Source organism: Chiloscyllium plagiosum, chromosome 7 (genome assembly GCF_004010195.1).
Source record: "Chiloscyllium plagiosum isolate BGI_BamShark_2017 chromosome 7, ASM401019v2, whole genome shotgun sequence".
NCBI classification, from domain to species: Eukaryota; Metazoa; Chordata; class Chondrichthyes; order Orectolobiformes; family Hemiscylliidae; genus Chiloscyllium; species Chiloscyllium plagiosum.
In genome coordinates this window covers 18907657-18919723 of record NC_057716.1, presented here as the reverse complement: position 1 = coordinate 18919723, position 12067 = coordinate 18907657, and the positions used below count along the sequence as shown (strand labels likewise).

The following is a 12067-nucleotide window of genomic DNA, read 5'->3' as shown; positions in this document are numbered from 1 at the left end:
TAACAACGATAAACTGTCCTAAGCGTTCTTGATCTGTTGGCAGCCTTCAACATTGTTGACCATACCATCCTCCTCCAGTGCATTTCCTTTTAGCTTAAATGCCTGTGATTTGATTTATCATGGTGCTTGTCTGTTACCTGACATTGGATGTACAGATATTTCTTTCAACTATATAGAGGAGATCAGAACAACTATATTCAGGCTCACTGTAAATTTCAGTTGCTAGTCACAATCTCTACGCCTTTTCCCAGTAGCTATCTGAATCTGATCTGTGATAATTTAATTGATCCTCAGATGAGCTTCTGGCCCCATAGCCCACCTTCACATGTTATCTATGTGCTCTGTAATAACACCTGACTCCAGCTCTGTCTCAATGGAACCATCATTCATGCTTTTGCTATCTCTAATCCAAACTACTTGAATATTCTTCAGGCTGCCTCCCAACTCCCACCCTCTGTAAACATGATCTGAATTTTTTCTCCTGTACTCTAACTTGCACAAAATCAACCATCATTCATGCTTGCTGACATTTATTGACCCCCCCATCCGGCAATATCTCTATTTTTTAAGTTCTCACTGTTTACAAATCACTCCCAAATCTTGCTCCTCCCAAATCTGTCACCTCCTGCACCCCACTGACTTCTCTTCCATCTCTCAGGATTTAAATTATATAATGCATGGCTGTGCGGTCAGCTCCCTGGGCCCTAAACTCTGGAATTCCCCCCCTCACATCTTCGTCCTTAAAACAGACTTATTTGACCAGGCTTTTCGTTCCATGCACCAGGATCTCATTTGGCTTGGTATCAGAATTTATTTGAAAACAGGTCTGAGAACATTTTTACGTTGATGATGATATACAAGTGCAAATGTCTGTGAGTTGATCTAGATAACCAACAAAAGATACAGGAGTGTGCCATTCGGCCCCTCAAGCATGCATTGCTACTCAACAAGATCATGGCTGATCTGCCACAGATTAAAACTTTTCTTTCATGCCAGCTTATCACCACCTTGAACTCCCTGACATTTCAAAAAAATCAATCTTTCTCCTCTTTAAATAATTTCAAGGGTCTAGCCTCTGCAGCTGTTTTGGATGGAGAATTCCAGACAACTTTTTAACCTTCTGGGAGAAGAAATTCCAATATATCTCAGTTTTAAATGAATATCTCTTTATTCTCTAACAATATCTCTCCATTCAAGACTCTACCACTAATGGAAACATCTTAACATCTCCCCATCAAAGCCCCCTCAGAATATTGTATGTTGCAACAAATCACCCGTTATTCTTCTATACTCTAATGAATAAAGTCCTAACCTGCTTCGCCATTCTTGGTAAGCCTAACCTTCTTTCCAAGAATCAACCCAGTGAACAGTCTTTTGAACAGTCTCCAATACCAGTATGTTCTTTTTTAATTAAAATTTGGGGATCCTTACCAACAACCTGTACGGTTGTAACAAGACACCCCTCCTTTGAAAATCCAACCTTCCAGTAAAAAAAAAGTCATAAATTCCATTTGCCTTTTTTATTACTTGCCGAATCTGCATAGTAACCTTATGTTTTTCATGCAAAAGAACACCCAGATCCCTCTGGATTGTACTTTGTTTTGGAATTTCTCTCCATTTAAATAGTCCTGCAGTTCGCATTAGGAACAAGAACTTTGTACTCTTAACAAGGGCATGGACTGAAGCTCCTCCAAAGTTAAGTTCTGGATCCTCATATCTGCCTAGGTAACAAGACCATCACCAGTTAAGATTCAACTGCAAAACCCCTGCCTTCACATTCCATTACTTCAACATCACAGGTAATGGTGCAAATCTGACTGAAACCTTCCTACTATCCTGACTCTCAGTTCATTATCTCTTAAGTCACAGCCACTATTTCACTTCCCCCACCCCACAAAAAACTCTGTTTCGCCTCAAAAAGCAGAATCGGAAACATTTTCCATGAATTTCTAACTCACTGGTTCACATCTGCACAGGCTGATCTGATCGTTACTCAGGTAACATTCTGCAGGGAGGCCAAAGATTAGACTGATGCTGTACAGGTATATATTTAACTATAATGTCACACCTCCTGCCATAACAGCATACTGGTTCGTACAACCACTGAAATATGATATATTCATTCAGCTCCTTCGTTTCTTAGCTCAGTTTGCTTATTTTAACTCCCTATCCTTGATACCTTTACCTGACAAAAATCTTCAACAATTTAGGACAGAATTTGACATTCCTCTACATTTTGTGACATGACATGTTTCGTGATTTCAATCCTATGGGTTGAGCTATGATTTTAAGATTACGTCCACTTGTTCCGAGGAAGTAGTTTCTCTGTCTTACCCTTATTAATTCTACATCATTGTTCCATTCCTCTACATATCTCCTGAAGATAACTTTTATTTGGATGCAGTTCCATAGGCAAACAGGTATCGAGCACTTAAATGGTTGCTCTTGACATGTAAACAAGGACAGTGAGCATTAGCAGGTATTTTTGATCTTGGGGGACAATGTTGTCATACCTATTCTATTGCCCTCTCCTGACACCATGCACATATACTCCCCAACAGCATTCGTGGATGCAGATTAAAAGCAGGAACACTGGGTAATTCTTTCCTTATTTGTAATGGAGATCTCAGACTCAGACTGGAGACCAAACCTGGGTCCAAATGATCTACCCTGGTTATACCTCTGCTGATTTACATTTCTCACAATATTAAGGTGGGAGTGCAAACTTTTCATAGCCTTTCCCCTGCTTACTCAGACGACAGACATTGGAGGCAGAGCGAAATGTGGAGCTTTCTAAAACTGAAGCCATCACAAGCCAGTTGAAAGATGGCAAGTAGTGCTTCAGTTTCTCTTTTAGCATATTGCCACTGGTATGCAGCAGGACAACGCAAAAGGTCAAAATATACAAATCTACATGTACCAGCAGACATGGGTATCTGCATCAGATAGTGGCGGCCATGAGATGACTTTAACAGAGCATTAAAATGGCAGTTTTCCATAAATTTTCTATAAATGAACATCAGGTTAAAACATTGTTTACTGGGCCATTCTTTATATAAAATCCCACATTGGTAACATTCCAGTAAACTTAAATGAGATGCCAAATTTAAAAGACTGACTCCCAAACCAGTTCGATTGCACAACACCCGCCTCTATCCAAGTAGCTGCTGTAACTCCTACTCCAAAGAGTTCTGTTACCAGTTCCTGGGCTTACAAAGCATACCTTCACTCCATGACCGATGTCATCCAAGATAGCGTAATCGATGGGTTTCCTGATGTACCTGACAGGCCTCTCAGGGTTGGACGGGGCAATGATTTTATGAGTCCTGGAGGTGTTTTTATTGGTTGTCAAGATACCAATCTCTCTTCTTGCAACTTTCTCCTTGTGAATATCCACTGTCTGAAAAAGGAATAGGGACCTCAGTCAAAATAATGGCAAAATGTCATACAGAATGTTAAATAATTAGCACAAGTAGCTTTATTATGGCAAGCACATGGTCCTGTCTAGAGACAGGGAAGTTGGGCACAGCTAAACAAATGGGCATCATGGGTCAGTGGCATAGCCAAGTCAATGAGCACTACAGAAAGAAAATCATTCAGCTTGACTCGCTGACAGTGTGGTGACATTCATACAGCACCAATGGGCAAGCTACCAGCATCAACAATTAGGAACTAGGGGCAGGACAGGATCCCAAAACAAGTGGAAATGGGTTAGGCAGCACCAATGAGGAGCCATGATTATTAACACTGTTACTCTGTGCTTGGAAATGATCTGACATCACCAACGCAGAGCACAAATTTGTAGAGTTACATAATAATACAACCAGGATGCTATCTGCACTGGAGAATTTAGGTTGGAGGAAAGATTGGAAATGCTGAGGTTGCTTTTCTTGGAGCAGCAAAGGTTGAGAGGGGGCCTGAGAGAGGTCATTTATTCCATTAGTAGAGCAGTCAACAATCAGGAGGCACAGATTTAAGATAAGAGGTCGAAGGCTCAGAGGAAAGCTGAGAAATGTTTTCACTCAGTGGGTGGTGGGAATCCAGGAGATATTGCCTAAAAAGGGGAGTGTGTCAGATATTATACTACTTTAAGCATTATTTACAATTTCGCTTGTGTTGCCATAGCTTCCAGGGCTATGGACCAAAGGGTAGGAAATAGGATTAATGTAGTCAGATCCTTTTTTGACTGACATGGACAAGATGGATAGTTTTCCTATGTGCTGTAATCCAATTAGCCCCATTCCTGAAAAACACCTTTTACCTTCCAATATTACAAACTATCACATCTACAACCTCCCTGTGTTGTCCAAAATTCTCCAACGTAGTGCAAAGTGGGGCAATCCCTGATAAGGGAAGTGTTTATAATATTGGTTAACAAAGGAGGCAGGAGAGGAGACTGGGTAATCAACAGTTCAATGGGAACAAGATTGAGGGAGCAGGAGGTAACCATCATGGAGAAGACAAACTTGGAAAGTGTGGAGATAGGAAAGAAACTATGGGAAAATGTGAGCTTAGGACGAAGGCATTAAGAAACATTAAAGGAAATTAGGCTGGGTAGGCAACAGGAAGAGTGGAATGTGGTTTAACATCAATTTTTGTTTTAAAAGGATCATTTATTTCACATGGTGAGTTAAGATAATCTGGAATGCACTGCCTGAAAAAGATGTGGAAGCAATCTGAATAGCAATTTGTAAAAGGGAGCCAGACATATACTTTATACTTGAAAAATAAAAAAAGAAATGCAGGGCTATTGGGAAAGAGCAGAATAGGGCTATCTGCACAGCCCTTTCAAAAGGTTGACAGATACAGAGGGCTACAAAATTCCAAAAGTTGCCATTTCTCTCAGTTCGGCTGACAGTCACCACAGGGAGTTGAGATCCTGGCACCATTCGGAGGTGGAAGCAATGCTGCCAAATAGTTGACTGGTTTTATTTTGAATTTTATACTATATTAACACCAGATAAAGTCCAAACATGTTGCCTGGTCCCAGGAATTTATCCAGAATAGTCCAACACCAGACGGTGCAGGCAGTACCAAGTTAACTCAGGTATTTGCGACAATCACAGTTATTATTCAAATCTGCAGTAAACGCTTTGTCGCTCAGGCACTGGATGAATTATGATAAAGGAGTTAAAATTATGTTCTTTCATCTCGTGTAGCGAAAGAGAGTGGGGTAGTACAGGAATAAAGCTAACAGCAGAATGAGATGAATCTGATGCAAGTTGGAAATGAGCATGAGAGTGCAACATCATAGGAGTTGAAATTTATGTTGGGAGCCATTTGGAAATTGTCTTATGATTTCAGATATCTTTCAGTAGTTTAGCTGATGACAGACAAAAAGTTAATTTGATGACGTATTGACAGAGTGTTTATGAAACTGTACGTGAGGCTACAGTTGTGCCTTCAAGATGGAAGAGACAATAAAAGAAATGGAAAAAAAATACTCAAGATATGAAAAAAATGGCTGTATTTTGCTTCATCCTTCAGTTCAGGAGCAGATATTGATAAAGAAACAAATGAATTCATTAAAACCCACATATCTGAATGAAATCATCTGATGCCCTCAATCAGGAAGAAGTCTCCTTTAAATCAGTAACGTGTTGCAAGGTTCTTAAGTCAATGCACGATGCAGCACACAGACTCAGCACTGTGCAGATCTTCTTAATAAAAAGCCTCATTCCAGGTTCAGGTGGGCTTGGAATTCTAAAATTATACAGTTATTACCACTTCACCTCCCTAACTCAACAGTCAGCCAAATAAGGTCAGCCTTGAAAGTAGCCAGCCCTCACCGTCCACATTGCATTAACACTCCGTGGCACCAGCAAGCTAACAGAGATGCTCTTGAAATGAAATGAACAGATGTTGTTGGTTTGTCTCAGATATCTGCATACTTCAAATTTCAGCACCTTGTGCATTGCCAATTTTAATCATCAGGCAATACACTGCCAGGGGCTCATCTTGCACTGATAGTGTCTTGAAGATGGTTACTTGCCTTGGAGTACAGACCAAATCGACATCCGTAACCTCTGTTAACTGACCCAAGCAGCCAGTGTTTTTTTCAAGCTCATACTAGAGCCAGATCTTTCCTGCACTTAATACCCACTCTTCCAGTAAAGGTCACTGAGCAGAGATTAAGGGCTAGAATCCTGGGAGTGGGGATGGTTTGGGGGAGGGTGGCACACAAACCTTTGCCCATAAATTGGGTATGGCCCAAGGGAAATATTAGCACTGGTTCCACGGTGTCACAGTTAGCACTCTAGACATTGAATCCTGCAATGAGTACACATCACAGCAGAGCCTCAAATTGTTTTATGGGCAGCACAGTAGCTCAGTGGTTAGCACTGCTGCATTACAGCACCAGCGACCCAATATGATTCCAGCCTTGGGTGACTGCCTGTGTCAAGTCTGCATGTTCTCCCTGTATCTGCAAGGGTGTCCACCGGGTCCTCCAGTTTCCTCCTCCACTTCAAAGATGTGCAGGTTGGGTAGACTGGCTGTGCTAAATTCCTCTGTAGTAACACTGGGGATGTGCATGCTGACTGGATTAGCCATGGTAAATATGAGCACAGGGTCGGGTGCTGGGTCTGGGTGGGATGCTCTTTGGAGCCTCAGTGCAGATGCAATGGGCTAAATGGCCTCTTTCCATGCAGTAGGGATTCTAAGAATAACTGATCAGTTTTGGCAAAATTAAAGATGCAGATCCTGGACTTATTTTGTGAAACAGTCACTGACATTGGGAGTTAGGGTGAAATAATATTTTAATGGAAGTATGGGTGGTTTTATTTAGAATGCTACTGACTGCCTCAGCTACTATAGTGGAGTTCGTCATAGCCCTCAATACATGAGCAGATATTTCACAGCAATGTGTTCCAAATGGATTGAACCAAAGCTGTCTCCTTAAGAGAATACAAAATACAAAAAAGTTATTTTCTTAGTTTTGTTGCTACTACACATTAATCAGGCATGGAATTGCATCATTGTCATTGCTTTGAGTTAACACAGTGAGGTGGTGGTATGTGGTCTACTCTGTTCTTTTTGCTTGTTAGTAGCATATTCCTGCAAAAGGAGGAATGACTTCCCACTTCTGGTAAATTCTAAGTACCAAATCTTCATATGCTTATTAATAGGACTTTCTATTAGACAGAGGCCGTTGACATGTACAATGAACAAATGGCTATACATATTTACTTAAAGACACACTGATCCCCATTTATCTGGCAAGTTCTCTGGTAAGCCCGTCCTGATCAAATTATGCTCTTGCTTAATAACTTAGTGATGCATTGTTACTTTTTCTAGAATATGACTTTAGGTAAATCCCATCAAATGTATAGGAAAACAAGTCAAGGAAGATGTTGGAAAAAACAAGACAACATTGACAAGACAAACTAACAAAATGAGCATTTAATTAAATGAATTTATAATGGAGAGAGAACAAATCATTAAAAGTAGCAATGCAGGTTAACAAAAATAGGCAAATAAATTGGAATTAATTTCCAAAGGACAGAATTGCAAAACAGAGATTATATTAAACTTTCATTTAAACTATATTCGTGTGGGTGGCATGGTGGCTCAGGGGTTAGCATTACTGCCTCAGTGCCAGGGACCCAGGTTCGATTCCAGACTGCGACTGTCTGTGTGGAGTTTGCACATTCTCTCTGTATGGGTATCCTCCCACAAACCAAAGATGTGCAGGTTAGGTGAACTGACCATGCTAATTTGCCCATAGTCTTAACGAAGTATAGGTTAGGTGCATTAATCAGGGGTAAATGTTGAGTAATGGGGATTGGGAATTGGTGGGATACTCTTCAGAGGATTGATGTGGACTTGTTGGGCTGAAAGGCTTGTTTCTATGAGCTTATACCATGAACAATTCTGGCCTACACAATAAGGTATAAGGTAGCAAAAACAGGTTCACAAGGATGAAACCCAGAAATTAGTGAATACATAAACAGAAAAGGCTAAGCAGGTTGGAGTTGCTTCCCCCTATAAAGGAGCAGCTGAGGAGTGATCAGATAAAAGATTTGGAAGGGGAAAGCAGAGAGAAAATGTTTCTCTTTATGTAGGTCCAAAAGTAGGGTTCATAAATATAAATCAGTTCCTAATTAATCCAATAAAGAATTCAAGAGAAACTTCTTTTTTAGAGTGTGGAAACACATGGAGTAAGTTATCACATGGAGTAATTGATGCAATAGCATATCAGAGGAAGCTACATAAGATTGTGAAGAAGAAAGGAATATGGTTTGGGATGTAGGCTGTCAAGAATGAGGATGTGGATGTGGGGGCCAAAGCTGGGAGTTGGTAAACAATCAAGTCAGTGAATTAAATGGTCGCCACATTGCTGAATGGGTCAAGGGTAGAGGCTCCCAGTTTAACAGCGTGTTGAGGATGGGGGAGCTGAAAGAATGAGACTCTCCTTCCTGTACAATCATCCTCTGTAGAATTGCAGTTAAAAAGGCAGAGCAGGTCTATCATAGCCATAAGATGTTAGAGGGAGGGAACAACATGGGAGTAAGGGTGGGAATGAGGGAGCCAGGAAACTATCAAGGGAGTATTGGAAAATATGAACTATTGAGAAAATGGATGAGGAGTGAGTGAGGGAGTGTATGAAGGTGAAGGGAGTAGAGGGGCAGTTTATGTTTGAAAGTGGGGTCAGGCGACGAGGGAGGGAGGAAGTGAGAGTGCGAGTTTGACTGTGAGAGAACAGAGACTGGTGAAACAGTTAGACACACACCCACCTTTCTCCTCTTTCCCCTAAAACCTGTCCAGAAAGCAAACTGGGAGAGTAGGAAACCCACGCCGAAAAGCAACCTGATTCTTCCCACACTTCCATATGTTTTTATAATTTCATATCAGATTTAATTGAGTTCTTTGACAAGCTGACCCAGGCAGTGAATGAGGATAGTGCGGTGAATGTTGTATAATTGGACTTTCAGAAAGCATTTGATATAGTGCCACATGAAAGGTCGGTTATCAAATTATAAATGCTTTGGACTGATGGGTCTTGGCAACATAGATTAGAAGCTGGATGAAAATCAGAAAAAAGATGCTAAATATAGATGGGCATTTCTCAGATTGGAAACAAGTTGAAACTGGTGTTCCACTGTAATTGGTATTAGAACTCTTGCTTTTTCTGCGTATATAAGTGATTTGAAGGTATGTTTTCAGGGCAAAATTTCTAAATTTGCAAATGATTCTAAGCTAGAGAGAACAGAGAATTGAGAGGATGATGCTCTGCGACTTCAGAGACACAATTGGGCAGACACCTGGCAGATGAATTTCAATGTAGAAAAATGTAAGATAATTGTTTTTGGTAGAAGAAACATGGAGAGAAAGTACAGATTCAATGATATAACTTTGAGGGAGCAGACGGACTTCAGGGTTCAAGTGCATAATTCTTTGAAAGTGGCCAAGCAAGTTGAAATAGTTAAGGAAGTTTATAGGATCCGTGGGTTTATAAATTGAGGAATAAAAGTATGATAATTGTTACATATTAGCAAAACAAAATGACAGCAAGCGATGCTACACCTCTATAAATTATTCGTCAGACCACATTTGGAGCATTATGTTCAGTCTTGCGAACCTTATTTAAGGAAGAATGTTAAGAGGTCACTGGAAAGAGTTCAAAGGAGATTTACGAGAATGATACCAGGAATGAAGGATTTTAAATACAAGGAAAGATTAGAGAAATTGGGTTTATTCTCCTTGGAGCAAAGAAAATTAAGAGACTACCTTACTAAGGTGTTTAAAATTATGAACAATTTTGACAGGGCAAAGAAGGATATTCTGTTTCCACTAATTATATGTTTCCACTAGTTATATGTCAGGTGAACTTAACAAGTACTTTGCGTCATTTTTCACAGTGGAAGACATGAGTAATATCCCAAAAATTAAAGGGTGTCACGGGCTGAGTTGAGTATGGTTGCCATCACAAAAGAGAAAGTGCTAGAAAAGCTAAAAGATCTTAAAATTGATAAATTTCCTGGCCCCGATGGGATACACCCTAGAGTTCTGAGAGAGGTGGCTGAGGAAATAGCAGAGGCGTTGGTTGAGATCTTTCAAGAGTCACTGGAGTCAGGAAAGGTCCCGGATGATTGGAAGATGGCTGTTGTAACCCCCTTGTTCAAGAAAGGATCAAGGCAAAAGATGGAAAATTATAGGCCAATCAGCTTAACCTCGGTTGTTGGTAAAATTCTAGAATCCATCATTAAGGATAATGTTTCTAAATTCTTGGAAGAGCAGAGTCTGATTAGAACAAGCCAACATGGATTTAGTAAAGGGAGGTCATGCCTGACAAACCTGTTGGAATTTTTTGAAGAGGTAACAAGTAGGTTAGACCAGAGAAACCCAGTGGATGTGGTCTATCTAGACTTACAAAAGGCCTTTGATAAGGTGCCACACGGGAGGCTGCTGAGCAAGGTGAGGGCCCATGGTGTTCGAGGTGAGCTGCTGGGATGGATTGAGGATTGGCTGTCTAACAGAAGGCAGAGAGTTGGGATAAAAGGTTCTTTTTCAGAATGGCAGCCAGTGACGAGCAGTGTCCCGCAGGGTTCGGTGCTGGGGCCACAGCTGTTCGCATTATATATTAATGATTTGGATGAGGGAACCGGGGGCATTCTAGCGAAGTTTGCCGATGATACAAAGTTAGGTGGACAGGCAGGTAGTACTGAGGAAGGGGGGAGGCTACAGAAGGATCTAGACAGGGTGGGAGAGTGGTCCAGGAAATGGCTGATGGAATTTAACGTGAGCAAGTGCGAGGTCTTGCACTTTGGCAAAAAGAATAAAAGCATAGACTACTTACTAAATGGTGAGAAAATTAATAAAAGGATACTGGGATTGTATTTGTTGGAGTTTAGAAGATTAAGGGGAGACTTAATAGAGACGTACAAAATAATACATGGCTTGGAAAAGGTGGATGCTAGGAAATTGTTTCAGTTAAACGAGGAGACTAGGACCCGTGGATACAGCCTTAGAATTAGAGGGGGTCATTTCAGAACAGAAATGCGGAGACATTTCTTCAGCCAGAGAGTGGTGGGCCTGTGGAATTCATTGCCACGGAGTGCAGTGGAAGCCAGGACGCTAAATGTCTTCAAGGCCAAGATTGATAGATTCTTGTTGTCTAGAGGAATTAAGGGCTACGGGGATAACGCTGGTAAGTGGAGCTGAAATGCGCATCAGCCATGATTGAATGGCGGAGTGGACTCGATGGGCCGAATGGCCTTACTTCCACTCCTATGTCTTATGGTCTTATAGTAACTCGAGGTCACAATTTCAAGTTAGGCAGCGAGAGAGCTCGGAGTGAGAGGAGGAAAAACCTCTTCAATATAAGTGTTAGGATTTGGAATGCACTGCCTAGGAGAGTGGTGGAGGTGGATTCCACAGGAAGTTTCAAAAGAGAGTTGAATATATAATTGAAAGTAATGCATTTAGTGGGCTGCAGAGATAGGTCTGGAGAATGGGATGGGCCGGATAGCTCTTTTGAAAGCCTGGACAAACACGATGGGTCAAGGACACTGTACTGTAAAATGCTGTCATCATATGAATTCCTGAGGCCAAGTGTTCTCACCAGAGGTCAGTATTATTGAAACGCAAATCCTGAGCTTGGCCCCTCCTTTGGCAATTTTGGGCAGAGGGCTTGTCTGTACTTTATTGCTCTGAAGTGAAAAGGCAAGTAACATTTATTGGTAAGCTCTGCTGGTTACTCTCACACCCTAACTACACTATCCTAAAGAACAAAAACTATGAGATGTGAATTTCCATGCAAAGAGTTGGACAAGCCTGGGTTATAACAGGAGGAAGGGAGGAAACTCATCTAGAGGATGATCACCTACACTGACCAGTTGAGCTGAATCGATTGCTTTTGTGCTGTATATTCAAAAATAATTTGATGCAATTTACAGTTTTGACAAAGGATTATATCTTAAACGTCAGAAGGTTTCTCTTTCTTGACAGATGCTGCCTGATGAGTGCTATCACCATTTTATGTTTTTGAACCAGATTTTCAGTATTATGTTTTTCCCACCTGAGCATTGTGACTGTCTTTTTTTTCAAAGAAACTATTTCATGGGTA

The 12067-nt window shown here is 41.0% G+C and overlaps 1 protein-coding gene across 9 annotated transcripts in view; it reads right to left on the bottom strand.

The window, feature by feature from the left end:
- LOC122551374 (abl interactor 2) overlaps positions 1-12067 on the bottom strand; it is a 146227-nt gene that overhangs the window by 36915 nt on the left and 97245 nt on the right. For all 9 annotated transcript variants that reach the window (XM_043693148.1, XM_043693145.1, XM_043693147.1 and 6 more), the window contains exon 3: positions 3224-3400. In XM_043693148.1, coding sequence (XP_043549083.1) covers positions 3224-3400 — 177 coding nt within the window. The remainder of the gene's footprint in view (positions 1-3223; positions 3401-12067) is intronic.